General features: G+C 45.9%; 1 protein-coding gene across 6 annotated transcripts in view; it reads right to left on the reverse strand.

The window, feature by feature from the left end:
• Window positions 1-783: 783 nt before the first annotated feature.
• CTPS1 (CTP synthase 1) overlaps window positions 784-27788 on the reverse strand; it is a 27642-nt gene continuing 637 nt past the window's right edge. The window contains exons 2-19 of one of the 6 annotated variants that reach the window (XM_006087252.2): window positions 24889-25067; window positions 22456-22626; window positions 20084-20184; window positions 19120-19236; window positions 16406-16489; window positions 15871-15951; window positions 13378-13529; window positions 12186-12318; window positions 10843-10931; window positions 9958-10052; window positions 9231-9293; window positions 7305-7348; window positions 5669-5765; window positions 4551-4606; window positions 4362-4458; window positions 3658-3802; window positions 3049-3140; window positions 784-1663 (exon numbers count right to left, since the gene is read on the reverse strand). In XM_006087252.2, the coding sequence (XP_006087314.1) occupies window positions 3056-3140; window positions 3658-3802; window positions 4362-4458; window positions 4551-4606; window positions 5669-5765; window positions 7305-7348; window positions 9231-9293; window positions 9958-10052; window positions 10843-10931; window positions 12186-12318; window positions 13378-13529; window positions 15871-15951; window positions 16406-16489; window positions 19120-19236; window positions 20084-20184; window positions 22456-22626; window positions 24889-25067 (1789 nt within the window). In that variant the 3' untranslated portion in view covers window positions 784-1663; window positions 3049-3055. Of the gene's footprint in view, window positions 1667-3048; window positions 3141-3657; window positions 3803-4361; window positions 4459-4550; window positions 4607-5668; window positions 5766-7304; window positions 7349-9230; window positions 9294-9957; window positions 10053-10842; window positions 10932-12185; window positions 12319-13377; window positions 13530-15870; window positions 15952-16405; window positions 16490-19119; window positions 19237-20083; window positions 20185-22455; window positions 22627-24888; window positions 25068-25600; window positions 25845-25923; window positions 25987-27788 lie in introns of those variants that run through there. The other 5 variants (XM_006087253.3, XM_014454508.2, XM_023752709.1 and 2 more) reach the window with 5 other exon arrangements.

Raw genomic sequence — 27788 nt, forward strand, 5'->3', positions numbered from 1 at the left:
ATCTTGTAGGGTGTGATACTCAATTTGCATATTACCTCTTAATCATATAGGATTTATTTCAGAGAGGAAGGGAGAGGGAGAAAGAAACATCAATGATGAGAATCATCAATGGGCTACCCCCTGCACACCCACATTTGGGATGGAGCCTGCAACCTGAGCATGTGCCCTGACTGGGAATTGAACCATGACCTCCTGGTTCATAGGTCAATGCCCAACCACTGAGCCATGCTGGCTGGGCAAGTAACCCACCTCTTTTCTGGATCTCACTCTGTGGAAGAGACAGCTTGTGAGCAGGTGTGCCCAGCAGCCAGAGGGTGGGTGCCAGTTTCACCAACATATTGCAAGGAGCATGAATTCAGTATCGCTAAGTCTTACTTTGAAGGAAAAACCACCCAGGAGCCGGTCTCGGGGCTAGGGGAGCAGGATGACCTGCCGGGGACAAAGCAGTCTGCCATGTCCCTGCTCAGCAGAGGGACGGCTTCCATAAACAACACGCCTACTAGCCCTTCTCAAGCTCGAACAGCGCACATGGCACCCATGCTACTTTGAATTTCTATCTTTCAATGATGAGAATCTAAATTTGAAGTCTTTGGGGAAGTTCTGGACCCTATTACAAAGAAGGGCTCCTTTCTTAGTTTTTAAACTATCAGGTCATCCACGTAAGACTGCTCCCCTGGAGGACAGCCTGGGACGGGCGCTCAGGTGACGGGAGGCACACAGGCATGCCTGGCAGCAGACACTTCCCATGTGCCAGTACATGAAGAGCATGACAAAGCAAGCACGTCTCTTCTTCTGCATTATTTATTTCTTAAGTTAGAGTTTACACCAAGTCCAGCCAGAATATAAGGGGCACACAGCTGTGCCCATTGTTACATCATGTAAAGAAAATAGATTTTCATATTGCCTTTCAACTGCAGTAATACCATCCCGGAAGGAAGAAGTCCCTCGAGCAAAGCTGTTGATATGTGAGAGGGTCTTAGAGGCTCTGTTCTTTTTTGAGCGACCCCTTGATGCAAGGAGCGCTTCCCAGCCCCAGGAGACGCCCAGCCAGAGGACAGGGATTCTCAAATCACGCTGCAGAGAGACACAGACTTCCTGCCGTTCATGTGACATCAAACTGACTGTCCCTTGGACAGCGAGTCCCAGCCACAGTTGGCACTGACAGTCCCCAGGCGGGGCAGTGCCAAGGCTTCGTTTCTGTTTTCACTGCTCTTGGCAGCACCCGCAGGTCACCAGCACCAAGGGTGTAAGCATTAGCTAAAGTTACCCTCCGGGCGCACCAAGCGCATGCGGCACTCTTGAGAATGGTCTAGGCCTCCCTGGGGAAGCGAGAGGCCACACACTCAAATCCACAGCGACTCAGGTGGCTGCAGAAACGAGGCGCTTGGCGGGCACTCCAGCCGCCCTGTCACCGCTCCTGCCCGGATGTCCCGCCTCCCGTCTGAGGCTGGGGCTGGGGCTGAAAAGGGGAGTGTCAACACCAGGCAGCCACCGTGCAGGAGCAGATACACATGATGGGACATGCAGGTCACAGTCTTCCCAATACCCTTCCCCATAATAAAATATTCTTAATAAAAACATAATTTAAAGGAAGTGTCAAAAGCCGAGTGTAAAATCAAGCTGTAAACTCCCGAAGTCTGAAGGCTCTCTTGAAGAATCACCCCTGCTTAAAACAAACAAACAAACAAAAGACAATTAGCAATTACATGACGTATGCATTGTTAAAGTAGAAAAGTCAGAATTTGGAGTCAGCTGCTATGGTCAACTATGTCTGTTTTTCATGGAAGTCAGTGGTAGGAGCCTGACATGAATAATTACCAGCTAAATGTATCATTCCTATAGAACCACACGTTTTCAAGATCTTAGAGGGACCTCACATCTGCCCCAATACAAGCACTCTTTTCAGAGCATCCAGCCGTTAAGAGTGTCACGGACTGAGCTCTCCACTGAGGGAGCAGTTAGAATGCCATGTAACTGACCAAATATCTACCCTTTCCTGTTCCAGTCTCCTTTCTCTTGGGGCAGTTTTTAGCCTGTCAGCCTCAGCACACTGTCCGCCGGAGAGCACCGGCCAGGCCATCTGGGCTACACGCTCACCCGGCAGAGAAAGCAACCACTGCCTCCCCCCAGCGCGAGCCTACTTCTCTCCCGGCCCACCTCATTCAGGTGGCTAATCAACCAAGGCAGACGGAAACAGCCGTGTGCCCCCTGGACCAGGTCTGCACAGTGCAGGGGCCCACTGCTACTGAGGGCAAGGGTGCAGGAGCTCAGCTGCTCATCTTATCTGTGATGGAAACCCCCGCCCCCATGGGACCAGACCACACCCCTGTTCTCCTTTAGACCCCGGATTCCTGCCTGACACCCTAACCCCCTCTGGTACCGTCAGCAGCAGCCCATATTTGCTGACAGTTTGCTCAGTCATCTTAGCAGGACTTCATACACTTCATGGCAGTGCCCACACCTACGATACTTTATATACTTACAAGTCCTGTCACTACAAAGACAAACATTCAAAGTTAGCTCAATAATTATTTGGATTTTAAGGGATCTCCAGAATAAGCAGCAATAAACATAAAGGTATCACATGTATCAATATTATAGCATTTCCTGATGAAGGCATGAGGCTCTGCAAAAATGACAGTTACCATGTTGTCACATCATCTGTCACCTCCTTCAAGATCTCCAAGTTTATGGAACATGAAATATCGAAGGCTAAGAATCCTGTCCTCCCAGATTTAGTCAGATTAGCACCCGAATGTAGCAATCCATAAGGAGACAACTGCTCAGTGACTGGTGTCCCCCACTGGAGTCCCCAGAGCAGGTGGGTAACTGCATGTACTGGGGTAGAGCAGGTGGGTAACTGCACGTACTGGGGCAGAGTAGTACTTGGAGGGGTCTCACCCACTTGATGCCCACACTGACCGTACCATTTTCATTCTCTGGCAGATAAAAATTTTAACACTAAACTCATGATATTCTAATAATTCTAATGTTATTACCATTACAAAAACAAACAATAAAAACCTAAAGCTTAAAAATAGCACATACATTACCATCAGTCATGATTTATGGATGGAAACTTCAATTCGGTGATCTCGGAGTCAGGGGAGCTGCTTCCGCTTCTGTCACTGTAGGTGTCCCTGTAGAATTCAGACGGTTTACTCATCATCTCCCGCCAAAAACTCACCTCGCTTCCCTGCTTCTATAAGCACGGTGCCCATAGGACACGCCAGAAGGACTCTACTGCATCACGTATTCAGCTGCAGAGCTTCTAGTTACAAAGGTACACATTTGAACTCTGCTGCAGTCACGATACCGTAGGCCCCAACCCAGGGTGACCAATTGGTTCCGGATTAAGGTGCACAGTGGCCCACAACTACAGCAGACACCCGGGGGAAAATCACAGTTCCCCTTGGACCACAGGGTCCTACTTGGAACTGGAATCCTGGAACCCTGATGCTACAGGTGGGGGACTCGGCAGTGCTGGGGTAGGTCATGGGCGGCACACTGGCAGCCTGAGAAAACCCAGGGATGAGAGGTCACCGCCAGTCCCTGTGGGAAGGAGCCCCCAGCCCGGCTCCTGGGCTCGGCTTATCACCAGGGGGTGATGCTGCTGCGTGGAACCACGACCACGAAGGCCGAGGAAGGTGACCCGACCTGGGCGAGAGCCTGCAGCCCTTCTGGAGGTAATGCGGGAGCCGCCCCACGGAGGCCAGGAGGAGGCCAAAGTACGGCGGGGATGGCTTGATGGGTCTGGACAGGAACTCAGGGTGGTACTGAACGCCAACAAAAAAGGGATGATCTGAAACAGAAACATGCAAGAAACAGCTTCATCATGCATGTGCACATCACATGTATTAGAGATAAAATCTTGTTAAATGTTTCACATTTGCACAGACCCTACAATTATTTGAAACAGCGTCTTGATTGGAACCCGGGTTAAAGTACCCACAAGACATGGGAGCAGATGCCCTCTCCCCTGCCCGTGTCAGCCTCCTGGCTGAAGGCACCTCCTCTCCGGGTCCTGTCCCTGGCTCCCCAGATGTCTGAAGGGTTGAGTCACAGGTCACATTAGATTAGAGGGGGCCCAAGGACAGAGTTCAAGCTCAAATCCGGGAGAAGGAGGCACCGAGGCCAGAGCTGGAATGGCTGCCTGCAGGAGGCCCTGGCACAGAGCCGCCCCGTGGGCCCTGTGTCCCTGGGCTCCAGGCACCTCCGTTGCCAAGACCCCCCACCTCCCAAGACAGTGCTGCTTCCTAATTCTGTTAGGTCAAGGGTAGCAACTAACATGTTTGTGTTTCCCCACGTGCCAAGAAAACCGTACTATGTTTTCCATTAAATACAACACCCCAAGTAATCACCTTCCAACTCCACAATTTCCATTCTCTCTCCTCCAACATCTTGGCCAACAAACTTTAAGCCTTGCTCCTCCAAACACTTTTTCAAGACTGGATTCACCTGTTGAAGAATGAAGACTAATTTCTCAGCTTACTGTCTCCAAAGCAACAGAAAGGAGAAAAATATAAAAGTCACAAAACTGAATTCCTCACCTCAAATCTGTGGCGGTGCCTCTCTTCCAAGTAATCTGAATCTCCGTAGAGTTTCCCTGGCAAAAAAACAAACAAACAAATAACCAAAACCAAATCCATGCAGATGTAGAGAATTCTGATTTCACACACACACACAAAATCTATTCACAACCACATCCTGCTTTCCACTTTTATCATCCACGCCTTTTATCACCTGGGCCTTTTGAAGATTATTTCTGATTCCCCTGCCACCTAAGCCACCCGCTCGCAGCAGCAATTTAGGCTGAGTTTGGGCTCTGACATTCTGACCACATGGAGACAAACTGCAACAGAAACAGACTTCACCACCACCCTCCCACCTGAGCAAACTACCTTGGAAGACGAATCAGGAGGCCCCGAAAGTCCGAAGCCCTGAGAGATGTCTGAGGAGCTACACAGGTGACCGTGGGGCCAGCACTGTGAGGTTAACTCACAGCTGTCAGAGCTCCTCAGCCCCGCTGGCTACCCGGGAACAAGCGCTGCACCTGCAAGTGCCGCTATGCAAACCCACGCGGACTGCCAGGTGGAGCCCCGAGTCCCAGCACGTTAGAGGGGGGACTGAAGGGTCGCCTACTCAGGTGACTCAAACTCTGCGCTGCTGAATCCCCAGACACACGGAGCTGCCTCTGCTAATATGTGCAGGCAGACTGTCCCAGTGGGCAGGAAAATGACATCTTCAGTCTTAAATATTTTCCTCCCCAAATTTTCCCTAAACCTTTAGCACCTGCTAGTACTTTTAAAATTAAATCTATTTATATTGAACTTTATGAAACCGCCATTTTTGTGGGACAATTCCACATGGTTCAACCTCACAATATAGGAGAGGAAGAGGTTACAGTGGATTTCACCTAACTGCCTCATTCTGGTGACTGGTCCACACCCAAGACCCCCCTGGTCCCGGCTGCACTGCCTGTGACCTTCCTAAGACCCCACCGTGGCTTTGCCGCTTCAGTGCATCCTAGATGTGCATGACTGGGAAAGGAGAGGAACTTCTAAAGCAAGAACAGAATCAAAAGCGCCAGAGCCCAGCACCCCCCACCCCTCCAAGACACACGTCCTGTAGGTGCCGAGCCGAAGGCCGCCAGTGGGGCAGCGCTTACTCATGACGGAGTTCTTGGTCTGAAACAGGGTTCTCCTCTTGCCCAGCCGCATGGTGCCGCCCATCTGCCCAGGATTGTGCTCTGGCATGTCTATGACCTGGAGGATGAAAAACAAGCATGCTCTCCAAACTCTGCTTCCGTTAGACAGACCGCCGCACTGAGTGACATGAGCCTGGAGGCTCCAACTCCCCAGCCGTTCCTGCTAAGAGGCGTTTGTCACAGGGAGAAACGCCCCCAGGAATCATTCTAACCTTCACTGGGTGGGGGCTGAATCCTCCCGCTGCCCTCATGAGCCATTCCCGCGCCCAGCACTGTGGACCCAAGTGCTGCTGGGCTGCAGCAGTTCTCACGAGGACTAACAGCCCAAGTACACCAGACAGGGATGCTATCACACGCTCCCTCCCGCTCCACGAGACCGATGAGCTGTCAGAGGCAAGGGTGCTCGTCTAGGGTTCACTGAGCCCCGACAGCTTAGTGAGCGCCTGCAGAACAGAGCGGCGAGGGCCCCAGCCCCGACAGTCAGTCCACCGCTCAGTCCCGTGCTCCTCTGTCCACTGACTGACCTCTCTGTGCCCTGCTCCTCCTCCACCCCCACATTTCAAAACCTTTGTTTTTCTCCTCCTGAGGTCTTAGTGTTAGCAAAGTTCAAGTTCAGGTCAACAAGCATATACGGATGCCGTGGAAGTGCCTTGAGATCAAGAGCTTTGCAGGCCTGCGCCTGGGGCTAGGGATTCAGACCAGTAAGGCACTGTCCCTCGCCCCCGAGCCACGCTCCTCTGGAAGGAGATGTCACACGAGTATGCGTCTCAGAGGGCTCTGGTCACCATTACACAAATCAATACTGTATTCCAGAAGTTCTTTAATGATATGCTCATCTCCCAGGGTTGTTGGGAATTAAGTGAATCAATATACAGGGGTGGGCAAAAATGGGTTTACAGTTGTGAGTATGTGAAAGTTTATTTTTATATTATTACGCTTGTATTACAGATTTTTCCACACGAGCAACTGTAAACTTACTTTTGCTCACCCCTGTATAAAGCAGTGAACAATGCCTAGCACAATAATAAGTGCCCTAAGTGTTTCATATCAGTATTATTTTTAAAAAATATATATTTTATTGATTTTTTACAGAGAGGAAGGGAGAGGGATAGAGAATTAGAAACATCGATGAGAGAGAAACATCGACCAGCTGCCTCCTGCACACCCCCCACTGGGGATGTGCCCGCAACCAAGGTACATGCCCTTGACTGGAATTGAACCCGGGACCCTTCAGTCTGCAGGCCGACGCTCTAGCCACTGAGCCAAACCAATCAGGGCTCATATCAGTATTATTATAAAGCACTCCTGGGAGCTAAGGGGAGTGGGGATGGAGAATTATTTTAATCAGGACCCCCGTCCCCCCTAATTGGCTAGGGTGGTCCCTATCCTTAAAACTTTTTGTGGCAAAATGGAAGAGCAGTGAGAAATCACACAATGAAAAAGAAACTCCTTCCTATCCAGTGGGTCTGAAAGGCAGGACCTCAGGGCCCTTTGGGATAGACCTAAGTGGTCTCATTTCCTGTCTCTAAACATCATCTTCCATCAGTGTCCCTTCCGCACCATGTAGGCCCTGGTGAGACGCAAACACTGGACTTACCACAGGATGACTGGTATTGGGGTTAAACTCTGTAGAATTGGCATCTGAAAAATAAAAAACATTTGTGTTATGAAAATAATTACAAGCAAATCTGATTTTTTAAAAGTTTGATTCCTAAGCTCTGAATCACAATTTCCCTCTTCAGTTTAAAGTCATTCAGTGATTAGAACAAAAACTAGGGACAGCATTTCAAAGTTATAAAATAAACACACAAATGCATTTTTTGCATTACATCTGTAACCCTCTGGAGGAGGTCAAAGCTGTACAAAATGGGGACATGGAAACTAATGACATAAATAATCTTTATTTAGATAACACATCCTTATGAGGTTCTTATACTGTAATCTCAACTTTTTTTTCACTTTTCGTTTCAGACTGTCTCTTTCTAAGATGGGCAAGTACTATCTCTTTCGTGCTCAGCATCTTATACCAGGCCCTACTCAACTGCCTCACTCAATAGCTAAATCAGAAATTACCTGATTTCAAAACCCAAGTAACATTTCTATCCTTTACTGAACTTACCATCTAACCATAAGCAAAACCACTAAAGACTAAAAGGAAACGCACTGAGCTCCAGGTTCTGTGTGTCTGTTCGTTCTATCTGAATGTGCAGGGCATCTCCCCCTGCTGGGCCAAACCAAGGCCAGGACTCAACTGAAGGACAGCTCCTCCCCAGGTCACTCACCCACCTGGGAAGCCCAGTGGTGGCAGGAGGGTCGACGGTGCCCAGAGGGCCAGCTCTAGGGCGGTGGGGGTAAGACAGTGCCCGCCAGCTCAGAAGCCAGAACCTAAGGGCACGCTCCCTACAAAAATGAGCCACCATCCCCTTAGCTCAGAAGAAATGTGAACTGAGATCAGCCTGCTAACAGCGAGCTGGCCACAGAAGAACCACAAGTACTTTGTAAAGCCAGACCACTTGTTCATTCCTTCACGTTGCTTTATTTTTCTTAGAACTCATAAAGTCTTTCTGAAAACCTAGTATCTGTCAGCTGGGGTGTGGCAGACTCTCCCAAGGGTGGCCCCAATGAACCACACCCCCAGTATTCACATCGTGAGGTTGTTCTCCCCCCCACCCCCCACCCCCCAAAGACTCTGGGCTTGGCCACAGACATCAGCAAGCTTGACAGGGGCTTGCACAGTCGGCTTGTCATTGTGGAAGCCAGTCTGTCTCCATGCCGTGAGGAAGCTCGGCTTGAATTAGTGACTGATAAGCTGCCAGGGGGAGAGACCTTTGCGCTGTCCCTCTGGGCAGAGCTGAGGGCAGGGCAGGGTGATCTCAGCCACGCTGCACGGAGAGGAAAGCAGTCACCTCACACAATACTGGGAAATAAACCACTGTGTTGGAAGCCACCAGTTTGGGGATGGTCTGGACACGGTGATACCCTTAGCGAGGCACAGAGCTGACATGATTATTTCCCATCTGCCAGGCCCTGTGCTGGGACTATTTACGTATAACTTCATTTACTAGTTACAGCCATGTGAAGTGGTATCATTATTAACCCATTTTATAGTAGTAACAGAGGCCCCAAAAGGCTAAGGAATGTGCCGAGAATCACCCATAATAAATGATAAAGTCAGGTGGAGCCCTGGTCTAACCAGCTCAAGTTCATAAAAACTGCACAGCCTCACACAGGCCAGAGTTATCTCGCTGGACACTAGGTCAGGGCGATGGCCATGGTGATAAAGTGTGAGGATCTCCAGAACAGGAAGTGCTGGGACAGAGAGCTTGCTCAGCTGGGCTCCCTCCTTCCTGGGGTTTCGCTTGGAGGAGGTCCTGCTTTCCCTCAATAAACATCCCCGTTAATGCACCCCAAGAGGTACTGAGAGCCCGGGCGGGCCTGTCCTTCTCCACGGCTCCCAGTGACCCAATAGGCACCAGGCTTTGTGCTCTCCAGGGATGTAAAAAGCTTTTAAGCAGACACTTACCTTGCCATCCCAGCACATTTCTTGAAAATTCAACCACTGCCAACTGCATTCCTAAGCACACGCCTTGCAGGTGGGAGAGAAACAGGAATGAAGCTCCATGGAAAAGGTGACATTCCCACATTTCCCACAGCCTGCCTGGGGCTGTGTCCTGCTTGTACACAGCATTCCAACCACAAACTTTCTGAACTTCCTGCTATGAGCAAGCCCCCCTGCTATGCTGTATCTGCATCGGATTCTAAAAACTGACCTGAGTGTATGTAAAGACTCCAGGTTTCAGAAGTTATTCAATTCCAATATTCTATTCAGTACTTTGAAAAGTCAAGTTTTCCTCCCCCCTTGTACTCAGTTCCCACTTATAATTGGTCAAGTTGAAAATTCCTGAAATTTACAGCACGAGGAAGCATCCCAGATCACTTCGCTTACTTAGTCAACTGGTGCCTCAAGTGAGGATGGAACATAGTTCCCCAAGTCCTGCCTAAAGCCAAGGTCAGTAAATAAACAAGATTTCCTAACTGACACTTCATTCTTTGAAAGTTCCGTGACATCTACATGCAACTCACAAGTTTAACGTTTCATTTTAAAGGAGGGTTTGAATTTCTCCCACACAGAACCAAAGAGGCTTGGACTTGAGTTGCTATCTGGAAAGACGGCACCTGTGTTTGGGTCTGGGGATCCCGTTTCACTTACAGGCTACAGGCACCTCCTTGTGCTCTTTTCTACTTCTTACCCAGAAAAGGCTTCTTCTGCTTCCGAGCCCAGGAGATGGCTTGGATTTTCCCTTCCGTCCCTCGAACACCAAATCCCCCTGGAACCAGCACTCCGCTGTTCAAGAGAAGAGAGCACAGCACGGTGACCCCTCCCACCAGTCCAGCTTGCAGTGACCACCCACAGCCAGTTCCAAGACACAGAAGCCATGAAGTTACCCATACACTTTGCCACCGGGCTATGTCTGTGATTTCAGGCTGCCAATGAGCTGAACGGAAACACTAAGAACTTAGAAAACACACACAAAACCATGGACTTTTCTCAGTGACGGTACTAAGTGCCAACAAGTAAAAAAAGATGGCATATGAAGTTGTAATACTGCTACCACACAGTATTTGTCCCAGGCACAGCCTCTTTCCTGATTTTTAATCTGTATTCATATAAACGCATTTTCCCCCCCTCTGGGCTCACTGTGCTCCCCAAGTAGGAAGGGACCTTTCCCGGTCAGCCTGAGTGCCACACTGACCTGGGGTCTCAGCCACAGCTACAGGGCCCCGTAACACTCAATTCTGCTAATGAACTAGACATTCTTGCTCATGTTTTATGATTATAAATAGCAGCTGCTGAAAACAAACTACTTATAAGACTCTACCAACAGATACTAATCATATCTTCTGGATGAAAATCTTTAAGTTAAGCTTCACCAACAGATGCAATCAAACTAGAACAAGTTCTCTTCAGCTCCAACGACACGGAGGAGCTGTATTTTGGTAAGGTTTACATCATCCGGTGTGCAGTCTCTTCAACAGACATTTAAACAAGCAGATTTGCCACCAGCACACGAAAGCACAGCACTTTGCCCACGGACGCAACCCAAGACCCTGAAAGCCAAGGGCGAGCGACTCACTGAGCGCTGCAGAGCTTCTGCCAGGCCTCGTGGTAGCGCACGGGCTCCTCCTGCAAGGTGCTCGGCTCCAAGTCCGTGGAATCGATGTACTGGGCGGTGAGACAGGAGAAAAGAAGCAGGCTCGTGATGCCAGAGCCGCGAACTGATCTTTCATAATTTCTGAACAGTGTTATCAATGCCCCATCTTTCTCAATTTTAAAGTAGTTTTAAAATGATACTTTACTTTCAAATCCTCCCAATCACACCTGAGAGACCTCCCTGACTTTCTAGTCACCTCTCACCTCCACCATCTAACACAGGAGAGGCACAGACTAGCTCCACGTGGAGAGAACAAATGAGTGATGCAAAGAACTAGCAAATGTAAGTCAGGCAGTGTAATGAAATCCCATAATTCTGTAAGAACATGGAATAGGTCGTTCTACAGGAATCTGTTCACCAGCACAAAGCAAACTATCACCCTGGGAAACACCTGGAGAAACAGGCAAACCCCCGTGTCGCTGGTGAGGACACCCACTCCAGCTGGGGAGCTGCGATGCTGGGGGAAACGTATAAAAGGGACAGGTGCAAGGTTTTCCAAAAGAGCTAACAAACAGTACTTCCTCTGTGCCAGGCACAGTACTGAGCACTTTATATGAACTCATTTAATTCTTATAATAGTCCTATGAGGAAGGTACTATCACTATCCCTTGTTAAAGGAGAGGAAACTGAGGCACAAAGAGGGTTAAGTAACTTGCCTGGAGTCACACATCTTGTAAGCGAGGGAGGCAGAATCTGAGCCCTGGCTGTGTGGCTCTGGAATCCATGGACCCCGATACTCTACCACCTCAAGGAGACAGGCAGGGGCCATGCCTGACAGTCCACTGCTCGGCTTCTGCCCACCATGTCACAGAGCAGAGCAGAGCAGAGCAGGTAACTACTATTTACTGGGTGCTGCCCCCGTTCCAAGCACTGACTCAGCGACTAGACACATATTTTGGAGAAACCTCCCAGCTCTATGTGGTGGATATCAGCATTCCCACTTCACAGACGGGGTAACTGGTACCAGCAATTGTGCAAAGTGCCTCTGGCCAGCAGGGCTCCCCCACCCCCTTGGGGCAATTTTACTTGGTTGCTTGATATTCAGATCCAAGCATTCACTGTCTCTCAGCTTCTACTCTGACCACCTCTCCCTTCATTATTTCCTGAAAATGCTCTACTGTTCTCTCAAAGCCAGGGGCCCACCATAAATCTTTTTAATCCTAAAAATAAATTCTGAGCTTCAAAAATATAAAGCAGATACACAGCATCTCTGGACTGCAGACAGCCTCCCTGGTCATGCCTTGATGCAGTGCCACCCTCCTCACCTTGATGTCCAACTTGTGGTTGATGGCCAGTGCGGAATGCTCCAGGGCTTTAATGACAGAGGCGTAGGAGTCTGAGAACTTAGTGTACTTGCCCACAAGGGCAATAGAGCAGGTCTCCAGCAAGCGGTCGTATCTATCAATCAGAGGTCAAGAAACCACAAAATATTTAGAATGTACATATGACCACGAGACCTAAATTCCTTTTGAAAGAGAAGAAAAACAAGTCTGGGAAGAACTTTCGGGAAGCAGCTATTATCTGAGTCCTATGTACCCAGCAGTAAAGAGCAAATAACTTTCAGATCAGTGTGGCTGGCTTTTTAAGAAAATGGGATTTTAGAAGCCGTTACAAAGAGATGGCTTCAAAATCTCACACACATTGTTTTACAAAAAATTAAAATCCCAAAGGACAAAAAAATGGACCAACACTTCACAAGGGTTAATGTGTGATGAAGGGTATAGTCAAATATATTATAGGATATCCACACAATAGTCCATATTCATTACATTATAAAACGTAATCAGCAACAGAGCAAAAATATTTATAATATTTTATGAAAAAAGTCCTAAAACTGTGTGCCATTTTTGTAGCTACAAGAAGATGTGCATGTAAATGGACAAAGACTGAAAGGGAAAATGTCAAAATGAAAATATCACAGCAGTGGGATGAGTGGCTCCCCTCCCACGTGCTTACTACACCCAGTGCTCTGGGCGGGGCGTGAGATGTGAGCACCACACCGCCGCGGGAGGAGTGGGGAGTTTTCAACGTGGTAGCAGAAGACTGACTTCCCTGCTGATCCTCTTCTGGTGTAGGGTGAGTGACATGTTCCCAAGCCCAGCTCAGGTATCTGGGACGCTACCCAGGAGTGTTCCAGCCTCGCCAGTCATCGGTGTGGGCCTCGGGTACATGTGCTAACCCACTGCCACCAGGTCCCTGTTGAGTTTCTAGTCGACCAGAGACAAGGGTGTCAGTGTGTAATCTGAACTCACTTGTGACCTGGGACCTAGGCCAAGTCCACCAGGACTTCCTTGTCCATGATACAACTACATGAAGGCTGAGAGCCTTTCTTAATGCTCCTTACCATTTATAACCTTTTCTAACATGAGTTGAAAGCACAAGTAAGAGCTGAATTCCCCGAGCCCCTAAAAAAAAAGAAATAGGCTAGAATTCCCAACTCCTTCTTATGAAGCAAACCTGTCAGCCATCTCTTTCCACTTCATCAGCATTCTTCGTGGCTGCCTCTCGATAGGAAGGTCAAGTCTTCGAAGAAAATAATCTACAACCCCCTGCTCCTCTAATAACAAGGGGACTCGGTAGATGGACGAGACATCGTGGACACAGATCACCTGTTTAAAAAGCAGCAAAGGTTATTTTACAAAACAAACAAAAACTAACTGGGCTGACAGCTCCTACTAGCTACCTGACCTTGAGAAAATAACTAAATTTGAGAGAAAAAAGGGCAATTTTTTAGAAAGATATAAATTACCAAAACCAATTAACTCAAGAAGAATTAAAAAATAGTGACTAATTTCTTATAAACATGGACACAAATATATTTTTCATAATTTATTTTTATTGATTTCAGAGAGGAAGGGAGAGGGAGAGATAAAAACATCAATGATGAGAGAGAATCATTGATCAGCTGCCTCCATGCCTCCTACTGGGAATTGAACCCACAACCCCAACATGTGCCCTGACCAAGAATCGAACAGTGACCTCCTGCTTCTTAAGTCGATGCTCAACCACTGAGCCACAATAGCTGGGTGGATACAAATATCTTTAAAAAAAAAAAATCACAAACTACAAATGTTGTTTAAAAAAGAAAGTCATATTCAAGAAGGATTTGTCACCAGAATAGTGGTTCTCAAATTTGGCTCTGGAACCACTTGGGGGAGCTTTTAAAAATCCTTAAGCCTGCTGCACTCCACACCATCTCTGGAAGAAGGAGGAGCATCAGTATTTTTTAAAGCTGTTTCAGAATCACCACACTAGAAAATTTAACAGTGGGATTCAATACATGAACAGATTAAAGGAGAGGAAAAGAATACCTTGGTGGATGCAGGTTTAATAAAAATTCAAAACCTATTCATAATAAAAATTATTGGTAAATTAGAATTTTTATGGACAATATTAAAAAACCCAGAGCTAACATCATTTAGTTTGCTATTAATACTAATGCAAAAGTCTGGAACAAGGCATAACAGGCCATATCACTATTTCTATTCAGTGATGTACTAGAGATATTAGCCATTACAATTAGATTTTAAAAAATGTATATGAACTAAAAAATAAAGAAACAATTATCACTAACTGTATACAATATTATTGTTTAATCCATAAAAAAACACACAAGAAAATGTATACGTAAACAATCAGAACTAACAGAATTTAATTAATGTTAGCTTGCCTTGAAATCAATGGGCAGAATTCAGCAAGGTTTCCTACACATGGATATATCTAATCAGGAAATACAATTTTTTTAAATATGCCATTCACATAGTTAATTATAAATACCTGTGAATAAACCTAAAGTCTTTACAAAGATAAATCTAAAAAGAAAATTATACAATATTATAGGCCCGGTGCACGAATTCATGCACTAGTGGCTGTTCATAACAATGAAATTATTCTTACACATATTCGTTATGAATCCCTTTGAGAGGGCTCCCAGCTCCCAGCTCAGGAACCACACCCAGGAACACTGCTCTCAGGCCCCAGGCCGCCCTCACTCCCTGAAGCTTGCGCCACCATGGAGATGGAGATGATAGCAGCTCTGTAATGGGGAAAGGCTTCCCTCTTGCTCTATTCCCTTTAATGCCAGGCAATGATTTTAATATTTTTATATTCAAATCCACACTCCTGGTAGTCTTATAAATGGATTTTCCTTATTTTAACCCTGCTGCTCCATTCTCCCCTCTCTGTCTCCAGACCTTCAAATAATCTAGCAGCAAAACAAAGCATCTATAACTTAATCATAAAATCCTTCAAATCCATAAACTCTCTTTCAGCCAAACCTACTAATGCCACAGTCTCAACTAATCACCACTAGAATTTCTATACCATGCACCATACTTAGACATATTACAGTTCCAAAATTTTGAATTTCCTGTACCATAGGTACCCTTGTAGCACAGATAACAGAAAAGACTAAAATATGTTTAGAGCCTACAACACCTTAGACACCAGGCACCAGGAATATAAAGTTGAATAAGGTGAGCCCTGCCCTCAAGAAGCTCAAAGTCTGTTAAGGGAAACACACAGACACACATAAAGGCGCAGTATAAGAGCTCACCATCAGCACCTGTGAGCCCAAAGATCAAACTGAGGTTCAAGAGTGAGAAGGTTTGACAGGTAAAGCTGCTCCGATAATACTGTGTCCTAGCTGGGCCCCAAAGGAAGAAAATGAATAGGATTGTGAGGCCAAGAGGGGGCCGGGGGGACGGACACCATTCGGCATGGCTGCAGAAGGTAGTACAAGAAGTGGGGAGAGGAGAGGCAGGAGAGGAAAAGTACATTGGGGAACCACAGACAGGGTCATGGAGTCACAGAGCCAACGGTCAGTTCTTCCAGGGAACAGTCTGTGGTCTCAAATCCTGAACTGACAATAAGCCTTATGAGACTGGTTAAGAGACTTCAGGATAATCAGAAGCAAAAAATGATTCATGTGAAGATGGAGTTTCTACTCACCTGTTCAGGTTCAACATGGCAGAACATAGATATTTTCTCTTTCACTGATGTGTCGAGAGGATTTGCACACCTGCACACAACCTGGTAGTAAAGAAAGCAAGATAATTAGAACAGATTACAAAGCTGGGCTTTCTCCTAATTGAAATGAAAACAGACATCACTGTTAAGCTAACTCCTAGCACAATGCGTGCATATTATGACAATATTACCTGTTTGCAAACTTAAAATTCCTAAATCCCAAACTGGAAAAACAGACACGATTACTGAACTACAAGAGGCAAATGGGGTTTCCTCAATGTTCTTGGTTAGGAGGGAAGAGAGAATAAATGACTCGCTGAGGGGAGAAATAAGACTCGACCACATACATGCCAGATAAGGAAATATTTGTAAACTACAGCCCCAGTTCAAGAACCAGACCTATTTCTCCACCATCAACTAAAAGCATGCCAAGAAAACAAAGGGATTGGGTGCCACAGAAGAGATTTTAATGAGACACACAAGATCATGCTGAAACCAAGGAATAAGGAACTCTTACCAGATCTGGGGAAAGCCCAAGGCCTCTGAGCTCCCGAACACTATTCTGGGTGGGTTTAGTCTTCTGTTCCCCTGTTGAACTTGGCTATTTTACAAAAGAATAAAAAGTTACTTGCTCTATGATAGGAATTTTCAAGTCTGACTTTTCCCAGAACCCCCTTCTTAATGGGGAAATAGATTATTTGATCCTTCATTTCATTTTTATTTTTGTAAAAGTTACACATCACATATTTTAGAGTCAAACAGCTCTACAAAGTTTGTCCTAAAGACCAGTGGTGCCAAAGCCTAGAGACAGCCAGCCACTCTCAGTTTTTTAACTGATCCCTTTAGTATGCTTTATTGCTGATTCCTGGCTTATAGTTTGAGGCATTTTTTATTGATTTCCTTGTTACATTCTACACATGCAACCATTCTGAGCCTGCAGCCCCCCACCTCATGATCCCTCATCAGTGTGTATGACTTTTGAAAGTAGTTAAATACTGTCCACCGTTAAGCCGTGTGCCATACTTTTCCTTTCTGGTCCAAATGTTTTTCTGTTTGGCTTTCTGTTTTGTTTTGTTTTGTTGGTATGCTGAGTTTTCTATGTACTAAATTATCTTTATTCTCCTCTCACACTTAACAGATACATTTGCTGGGTATAGAATTCTAAGTTGAAAATCATTTTCCCAAGAATTTATTAGGAAACAGCTTCACTTTTAGCTTCCAGTATTGCTGGTGAAAAGTTGAATGCCATACCAATTCTTGATGTTTCTCTTTAGAGCCCTTTAGAATTTCTTCCCCATTATTCTGAAATTTCACAAGGATGTGCCTTGGTGTGGTTCATTTTTCATTTAATATGCTAGGCATTCAGTGGGCCCTTTCAATCTAAAAACTCATGTCTGGAAATTTCCTTGAATTGTTTACAGTAAAAATTTTTTTTCTATAAAGGGCCAGATAAATATTTTAGGTTTTGTTGGCCATGCATTCTGTCACAACTACTCAACTCTGCTCTTTTAATACAAAAGCAGCATGGACAATACATAAACATAAGGGTGTGGTCATACTTCCATACAATTTTCAAAACAGGCTGGGTTGATTTGACCTGTGGGCATAGCTTATGGGCCCCTGATTCAGACTCGTTCCCTCTCCATTTATTATTTTTTGGGACATCCTATTATTTGGATGTTAAAACTCCTGGACCATTCCTCAACTTTCTTGGTTTTTCTCTCTTGATCTTTCTGTTCTACTTCCCAGGGTATTTCATCAACTTTCTTCCTCTTAAATTTTTCAGTTCTGCTATCCAATTTTTAATCCCCAAGAATTTTCTATTCTCTGAATATTCCCTTCTTGGGTATCCAGCTTTGTCAAATAGATGCAGTTTATTTCCCTTTAATTCTAAGGATATTAATCACAGACTGTTTTATTTTCTTTAAGTTTCCTGCTCCCTGCAGAGCTTTAATTTCCTCTAATTTTCTTTTTTTCCTATTGTTTTGATCTCTTGCATGTTAGATACTTTCTCCAAATGTCTGGTGATCACTGGCTCCCAGCTCATATTTAAAAGTTGCCGAAACCGGTTTGGCTCAGTGGATAGAGCGTCGGCCTGCGGACTGAGGGGTCCGGGGTTCGATTCCGGTCAAGGGCATGTACCTGGGTTGCGGGCACATCCCCAGTGGGAGATGTGCAGGAGGCAGCTGATCGATGTTTCTCTCTCATTGATGTTTCTAGCTCTCTATTTCTCTCCCTTCCTCTCTGTAAAAAATCAATAAAATATATTTAAAAAAATAAAAAATAAAAAAATAAAAGCTAAGTGAAAGTTCCGTGGGAGTGCATGGACTTGTCCACCAGGTCCTCACTCTGGGAATTGGCTGGCCTGTTTAACTGGGGAGCCTCTGAGGGCAGTGTGTTTTCTCCTGGGCTGGTCATATACCCCAAGAAGAATCTTACAATCTCCTATATGGAAGGTCCAAGCCCGGCTGTGATGTTTCTGGGAACCAAGTGGAAGAAGATAGGGTGTCTCAAGAGCATCAAATTACACTTCCTCCCATGTTTTTAGTTCAGTATTACTGCCCTCAAATATCCCTAGTGTCTGCTCATTCAGAATCTCTCTTCAAAGAAAGAAACCTCCAGTCTTCAGCCAAGGTGGGGGCGGGGCTAGTGCCCCACTGTGCACATTAGGGAAGGGTGGGGCTCACAACTGCCTTCCAGAAGCAGTTAGACCCCCCAGAGGTTTTACTGCTTCTGGAACAGCAATTATAAGCCTCACCCTTACTCCCACTCCCAGAGGTACCGGATGCTGCCCATTCCTGCGCCTCGGAAGGGCACTGGATTACTTCTCTCTTTCCCTGATGCAGGCTTAGGATCCAGCTCTCCCAGGTCTGTTAAGTCAGTTTCCACATGTCCACCTGCTTTCTGCCTTCCTAATTTTTGTTACTGTTGACTCCTCTCTCAGTATTTATCTTTGTGAATTTTTGTCTATATAAAAATTCCCTTTACCATAATTGTCATGGGCTTCACCATGTGATTAAAGACAAACGGACATGTTGAATCCACCAGCTTTAACTGCAACGTCCCTGATGTTTCCCACTGGATCTTTTCAGAAAGTATGATTGTAACTTAAAATTCACAAAGAAGTTTTTATTTTCTGCTTCCTACAGCTCAAATATTTAAAACAGAAAAGGAGTGAAAATCATTCTTTTCTCCCTCCTCTCCATCACCCCCAAGTTTTGAATGGCTTACCTGAGGAACTAGGCTGACGTGAATATTACAAAAGTTCTCTTTTTTGACCTTGAATTGGAACTGACGGAAGGCCTCAATAAATGGCATGCTTTCTATATCTCCCACTGTTCCACCGAGCTAGAGAAACAAAGTTATTTTAGAGGTTAAGTACTAAACCTCCCTCCTGTGGGTTAGTTTTCTGACAGTAATTAGGTATTTCTTTGTGCTAAAAGATTACTTTTTTTGGATGGGTTTACCATTCCCCAAGATTATCATGGATCTTTCCACATCATTTCAAGAAAAAGGTCAGGCGAAAGATGTACTAGGAATTTAATTTGTAAGAGAGTCACAGAGCAACCTAAATCTTATCCACTTAGCCACAAAAAACTTTTGTATTAAAAGCATCATTTGCAGCCTAGCCCACATGGTTGAGCATCTACCTATGAGCCAGGAAGTCAGTTGGATTCCCGGTGAGGGCACATGCCCAGGTTGCGGACTCAATCCCCAATGGGGCGTGCAGGAGGCAGCTGATCAATGATTCTCATCATTGATGCTTCTATCTCTCTCCCTCTCCCTTCCTCTCTGAAATAAACAAAAATATATATATATTTTTAAAAGTATCAGTTACAAACTAGCTGCTGGAACTTTTGAGTCTCCTATTTTGCAGGAACAGAGATCCAACAGCTAGGATAAGCAAAGCAGGAATATAGAAACTGAAACAAAAGGAGGCTCATTCATTCAGAGAAACACAATGTGTCACAGTCCACACCACATAGATGTATAAATGCTGAAAAAGGAGAATTGCTCGGACAAGGTATCTGTTTTGACTGCACAGCCGATCCACATGACTGTTGCTATGGCCTCACCTGCCACATCACAGTTAGGAGGGTCAAGGGCTTCGCTGCTGATGGCTGACTAAGGAGGTGAAAGGTACACTTGGCCACCTACTCAGGAATCACAGAGTTTAGAAAAGACTTATACACACCTCGATAACACACACTTGAGGTTCCAGGCCATCTTCATCCACAGGTATTAATGCCTGTCTCATTACCCACTCCTGGATTGCATCTGTGATGTGAGGGACAACTGAGGAGAAAAACAGTGGGACTCACACTTTTCCATCAGCATAGGTGAGGAAGACACACTTTACCTTTAACAACAAATGGCTGCACTCTTTGCCTTCACAGAGAGGCAAAGGGATCACAAAAATATTTTTGAGAGCACTCTTAAATGACCTTAAAAAAAACCTTTGGGCTCCTGCTCCCACTCCCCACAGCCTCCTTTCCAGACTTCCCAGGGGTGGCTGGAGACACTAGGGGAGAGTAGGGTTGAGAGTGGCGTCCTGACCCACATCGGAGTTCTTGCCCCTGAGCCAGTCTACAACCACACGGCAGACCACGTGGCCGCCCCACTGCTTACCGCTGAAGGTGGGCAAGTCAACCTGGGTGCTTTTCAAGGAACAAGAGAAACCAGGACCCTGTCCCATTGTGTTTCCAGATTCCCAGAGGGGAGACAATCCACTGGAGACAGTACAGTGGAGCAGAGTAGTTACGAGCACAACCTCTGGGCTCAGAATGTCTGGATTCACGTCTCAGTTCCACCTCTCATTAGGGGTGGATCTTTGGGCAAATTACTTAACTATTCTTAAGCTCAATTTCCCTCTCCATGAACTGGAGATAATAGCTTCTCCTTCATAAAGCTGTGCAAATTACATGACACAGCACTGGTAAAATGCTAAGCAGAATGCCTAGCGTGTCAGTGCTCAATAAATGCCAGCTATTGCTAAAAACTTAAAAATCATAACTGTTAGATTCTGATAGCAAATTCCTAAGGGGCAGAGATTACTGTTTAACTTGCTATATATAGAGCCAGCAGTGCCTCAAGCACAAGGATATTCATTATCTATTCCATACACAGCAGCTAAAGGGATCTTTTAAAAATGCCAATCAGAGTCCACCACTCCTTGAATTTATGCTCTGAGTAAAATCCAAACTCCAGGCTGGGGCCCAGTAGGCCCCATATGACCTTGCTGCAGCCCCCACCTCTCACCATCCCCCTGGGTCACTGTGCTCAGCCTTAACAGCTCCTCATTTCCCTGGTCAAGCCCCCTGCAGCCTTGCAGCTTGGTACATGACATGCACCTCCACCTTCTATTCCTCCCATGGCTAGCCTCTCGGCTCACACATCCTCTCCTTGGAGGCTTTCCCTGAGCACCTGTCCAACTGGCTCTCCCCACCACTTTCTCAATCTCTCTTCACTCTTCTTCCATCACAGCTCCTAACAGACAGCTCATTCCATCTGTGTGTAACCTCCACAAGGGCAATGGCCTCTCTGATCTTCTTCATCCTGTATTCCCAGCACCAGGGAGGTCTGACTACCTGCAGTGAGCATTCACAACATATTTGATGAAGGAATGAATAAATGGACAAATACACTGGGGCCTAGGAAAACGAACTGTATAATCAAGGTCATTATAATTCCAAATTGGCCCCTTTGTGTACAGTGTCAGGAACTCAAAAGAAACACTTTACTGACTTAGCTCCTTTAATCCTCCCAACATCCCGGAGAAGTAGATACTGTTATTATCTTCATTTTACAGAAAAGGAAACCAGATCTGAGAGGTTAAGTAACACACCTCTGTTCATAACGCTGGTAAGTGGCAGAGCTAAGGTGTAAACAGGACCCGATTAGGCTAGAATCTGGTCTAGGGTTGCTCATTGTCAGAGGGACCTTTGGCTTTCGGTCCAGGAAAGCCTGAAGCCAAAAGCAGATCTATTCTCCTAACCCAGGTGAAAGCCACTTTTTAGCGGCCCCAAAAGTTTGGATGTATGTCATTATACTAGGTCAGGGTTTTCCAACCCCACCTTTTTCAAACCAGCACTTTTCTCAAATGAACCACTATGCAAACCCCAAGACAGCAAACAGATACAAGTGAAACTGGGCTGGTGATAGCTCAAGAGGACTGAGACCCACTTATCAGACTCCCCTAGCCCATTTGCACTGATGAGTAGCCTAAAACCAATGCACATGATGCATGCCTTTTCCCTATCACTACCTATACATAGACACAACCACCACCACCACCACACACACACACACACACACACACACAGTCAGGCTTACTGCCCTAACCTAGTTGCCTTCATCACTTCACACTCATCACTGTACTGTATAAAGACAACAGCTCTCTGGACTCAAATCACACCACCAGACTGACAGCTTCAGTGCTGTCCACAGAGCAGTGATGGCTTCTTCAAGTTATTGTTTGAGTCAACTGACGGCATATTTCAATAAGAATACACAAAAGAAATTCAACTGGTTAAGATTTTTAAACTTTGAAGGCAAATCCAGGATTACCTTGGACGGTTTTTCCCAGGTAATCCCCTTTGCGCTCCTTGTTGATGACGTATTGGTATATCTTCCCGGTGGTCAGATTGTTATCCTTGGTGAGGCGGATGTCAAGGAAACGCTCATAGTTACCCAGGTCAAGGTCAACTTCTCCACCATCATCCAGTACAAAAACCTCACCTGCAGTAAACAGTGAAGATGTTTAGGGTAATGAAAAATACACATGCCACGGCACAACTTGCATGCCAAAACATAAATACTCAACTAGAACAAAGTTACCTATACGCAAAGCAAAGAAATTTACTTCTAGGTAACTAAATAGGACGCACACATAAAATCAACCATTCTCCAAAAGGTAACTTCACACTCCAGTCTGTCAACAAACTCAGTCTGAATCAGATAGTTCTGAAATACCATGGAATTGAAGAAAATTATAGCCCAAAGGGCTGTGGGCATATGAGACTTTACAGTTAGAATGGCATCTGTTGTTTTCAACAAATTCTACTACTTGAGCAAAGCAAGGTTTGAAATGTGATAAAAGCATGACTTGATTCAAGGCTTAAACAAGACATATACTGTATATGTTAAGGTCGTTGATTCTAAAAGCCAGCTCTGGGCTACACTTTAGTCCTAAACAAAATTGTGAAACTAAAAGTGTTTCCCATCCCTTTGTTTCACATTCATTCCTCGAAACGTCATTCTAGCAATTTTGCCCAGAATGGTTGGTTTGTTCCTACCATCATAATAAGAGACAAGCTCAAACACAGGAAAGGAAAAAAATGTCTTATTTTCCCCCTCAGAGAGAGGGCTTATCTTCTGCTCAGGAATTCTGTAGGAAATATTGCCCCGTATGTCCATCTTTTCCTATCGCTATTTATTACACCTAGATTTTGCCCTGGTGACACCCACCCTTACAAATTTTTATCTCAACACTAGAGGCCCAGTGCAGGAAATTCGTGCACGGGGGTGGGGGTGTCCCTCAGCCCAGCCTCCACCCTCTCCAATCTGGGACATCCCTCTCACAATCTGGGACTGCTGGCTCCTAACCACTTGCCTGCCTGCCTGATTGCCCCTAACAACTCTGCCTGCCAGCCTGATAGCCCCCTAACCGCTCCCCTGCTGGCCTGATTGACGTCTAATTGCTCCCCTGCCGGCATGATTGTCCCCAACTGCCCTCCCCTGCCGGCCCAATCACCCCAAACTGCCTTCCCTGTGGGGCTGAGGGGACTGAGGCTGGATGAGGCGGGGCTGAGGGGACTGGGCACTGCCATCTTGTGGCTGTGGGCGCTGCCATCTTGTGAGAGCGTGGCAGTCAATTAGTATATTCCCTCTTTATTGGCTGTGGGTACCGTCATCTTGTGAGGGTGTGATGGTCAATTAGCACATTCCCTCTTTATTAGATAGGCTTAGAAAGTAGGAATATGAAAACAGAATTTAAAAACTTAGGAAGTATATTCTATTAGTACATCTCCCCCCAGTTTTAAGCAATTAATCTGTTAGGTACTTCAGACAATCAGGTATCACAGTTGATAGGTACTCTCCTATCCTCCTTTAGCAGTTTCAACTTTTCACTCACCTCAAATGATGCTCATTTATATTATCCAAACTCTGTTAGCAAAACAGAAGCTCCAGCATTTAATTGTTGCCGAAATCCCTGCAAAGTGGTCCATTAGCCTGTTTGAATGGACACCTCCATCATAGGAACACGCAACTTGTAGAGCTCAGATACCTCCATCTTGGAAGGTGCTTGCTATTATCAAGACCTTTCTTATACCAGGGAAAACTCTATTTCTTTATTATCTTTCCATGCATCCTATTTGTAAAGCTTGGGCCAGCAAAAATAAATATAAACCTCTGTTCTCAAATATTTAAAAAAAAGTTATGTCAATAGATTACCTATTTTCAATCGAAGTGACAGATTTTCACTCAGCTGCCAGAAAGATAATTTCTATTATTTCTGTAACGGAAACCTCTACACTCTAATTACTACATAGCATATTAAGATTTCTCCTTCCTCTCTGTCCAGGTGAGAAAAGTGTCATTCTGCTACTTTAAGGACCTTTTTAGAAGGCAAGAAATGGAAGTTATGTTATGCAAAATACACACAATTTCCTAGGGCCGACTGACATTTCTTCTACGCACAACACAATTATTTTTAAAAAGAAAAAAGAGCCCTAGCCCATTTGGCTCAGTGGATAGAGAGTCGGCCTGCAGACTAAAGGTCCCGGGTTCAATTCTGATCAGTTGCATGCTTGATCCCCGGTTCTGGTCGGGCACATGTGGGAGGCAACCACTTGATGTGTCTCTCTCACACCGATGTTTCTCTCTCTCTGTCTCTCCCCCTCCCTTCCACTCCCTAAAAATCAATGGAAAAATATCCTCAGGTGAGAATTAACAAAAAGTAAATAAAAGAAAAAAGAAAGAAAAATGCACTGTGCTTACCATGCTCGTAAGGAGAGAATGTTCCTGCATCAATGTTAATGTACGGGTCAATTTTAATTGAAGTTACATGTAAACCACATGACTTCAGTATTGTGCCCACACTGCTGGCGATGATTCCTTTTCCAATTCCTGATATAACACCACCAGTAACTAGAATGTACTTCATTTTACTTTTTGACCTGGGAGAAGGAAAAATTACAGGTTAGCTCTATCTCAACAAAATAAACTAAGGTTCAAATACCAGCTCTGCCACTTACTAGTTATAACCCTCTTGGAGCCTAGGTTTCCCTGTCTGTCACATGACTCCTGAAAGTTGTTTTGTTGTTTTTGGGTCACTTAATGGCTTCAGTCAAATATGAGTTGAAAAGCAACTGCTAATCAAATAATGTACCTATTTTTTTTAAAGCTTTGACAACAACCCTTAGAGTTAACCTAATAAAAAATAATAATAACTTGAAGCTATTGATAAAACTATGCCTCAAATGTTGGCTGACATCACCACCAGACAATGGAGTACCAGGCAGGTACCTCATTATTTTCCCTACATGGAGAAAGCAATTTCATCCTTGGATGAGCACTCTGATTTCCCATAAAAGAAATAGTGTCTCTGGCTAAACGACAATGTAGCCCCAAGAAAACACAGCTCCTCTAGGTTACGGAAGACAGAATAAAAGGAAAGAACTTGAACATTTAAAAGAAGTTGCAGTGAAACCTGAAAATCTTTTAAAGGTAGCTCTCTTCTGCAGTGTAATAACTTGCTCCTTGCCAGCCATCTCTCCCAGGTATGACCTGGAGCGTTTTATATATTGGAGGAAAGGGACAGCAGATAATAAACCAGTGTGAAGCACATAATGGGCGGAGGACTCAAAGAGAGGGCAGATTAGATTAAATTCAAAGAACCAGACAGTTGTGGCAGTGTCTGGAAGAAACAGACTCCAGGAGAGATAAAAGGGATGGATAGATACGAGAACAGCAGAAACAAGGGGCAGGTACAGCAGCACAGACAGGAAGTGGAGGAGACGGTGACAGGCTCACCAGGGGGCATTTACCACTGGCCCACAGCTTCAAAGGTCCAGAAACATCATTTGGTCAACAAACCTAAATGTGATCAAAATGAGAAACACAATCACCAAGGAGAAAAAGAGATGCTTGCTTTGGCCAAGGCAGGTCCTTCTCTGGGAACACATCATGTGAAGCCAAATTATAATAAAAATAAGCTAAGAAAAGGAACAAGGAACCAGGAGTTCTGCTTGGAGCAATCTCCCACCTGCTCTTCCCCAAAGCAAGACACACTTGGCAAGAAGATGAGAATGCTTAGAATGTCTTCCCCCCGACAGAAGACAGGCAGAAGACCCCGTGACCATGTCCTGCTCTATCCTCTACTGTAACATTTCCAATAGCATGCTCTTGGTTTCTACAAAATGCACACAGGGTTCCCAAAAAGGGCTATAGAGACAGATAAATAAGAGAAATGCTGGGATGCTGGCTAAACAGTCAATTGGTTTCTTCAATGCAAGACCTCTGGGAGCCTTTAATAAGGTGACATTTCATGTGACCTCCAAAAAAAGGAGTATCCAGCATGCAGTCTCCCCAGACTTATTCGACCCCATACACTTCTCTGACTGTTCCCTTAAAGTAAAACAGTTCCTTCCTGACACATGAATCAGACTTGGTTATATTTTAGATATGCCCTGGCCAGGTATATCCCAGAGACCATGCCTGGTCTTACTAAATTTGGATGTTCCTAGAAATTCCTCAGCCACTCAGAGTGGGTGACAGAGGAAGGAGACTCATCTCACCATTTACATTTGAATCGCCCGTTTTACTGTAAAAGGTAACCCCTCGCTTTAGGGGTGATTCTTGCTGTCTCCCACCGTGCCCAGCAATAAATATTCCATGTGCTCAAAACCAGGTGGGGGCTGGCAGGACTCCTCCGCAGTCCTGGACTCCCCAGTACTGTGAGCATGTGTGTAAGCGCTCCTGAGCCAGACACTGGGGACCGCCATCCGTCAGATTTGGGGCCATACCTCCAGCGGCTGGCAGTCCAGTTAGAGACAAAACATGTATAAAGAAATGAGTAATCCAGTGATGGTGAGAGCAGAGGGACAGCATGCGAAGGGGATGGAGGGGGCAGAGAGCAGAAAGCTTCCAGTGACACCACCAGGGTGAGTGCCCTGACCCATCTGGAAGGAAAGAGAAATCCGAGGGAGGAACCCAGATGCCCCAGCCTTGTCGGGCCGAGAGACTTGCAACGGGCCTCAAAGTCTGACGGCGAGGCTTGAAGCAGGGGAAGGCGAACTGTGCACAGGAAGGTGAAGGCTGCCCACAGAAAACAGGCGGGGCCAACAGAGAGAAGGGCCAGGAGGGGGAGACAGTGGAAAGCAAGGTGGGAGTGCAGGCAAGGGGCCCCATCATGGGAAAACGTGAATGTCCAATCTGAACTTTATTCTACAGGTGATGGAGACACCGGAAGGTCTCCAAGCTAAGGAGTAACAAAAACCACGATGCATCACAGGAATTCATCAAAGATGGGGGGAAAAAAAGCTTCTTTTGTTGTTAAATGCCGCGAGAGCCAGTTCCAGCTCCATCACTGTGTTCGGAGATGAGACCTGTCAAGTCACTTAGGCTGCCTGGAGCCCGAGTCCTGGCATCTGTGAAATGGGGTGACCCTCTCCACATCGCTGGTGTCACTGCTGAAGATTCAAATCATAACGCGTGTGGACGAAAATGCGCCACGCAGACACGGGGAACTTCACTTGAAAATGCCACATCGCCACCCCGGGCGGCCGGGAAGGGAGGCGGCCGGCTGCGGGGCTGCAGCGAACAGCACCGGGAGGCTGTCAGGCCCGGCGGGCTCCCCACCCCCCTTCCCCCACGGCACTCGGGGTGCGCCGGGGGGG

Source organism: Myotis lucifugus, unplaced genomic scaffold (genome assembly GCF_000147115.1).
Source record: "Myotis lucifugus unplaced genomic scaffold, Myoluc2.0 scaffold_37, whole genome shotgun sequence".
In the NCBI taxonomy this organism is placed as follows: Eukaryota; Metazoa; Chordata; class Mammalia; order Chiroptera; family Vespertilionidae; genus Myotis; species Myotis lucifugus.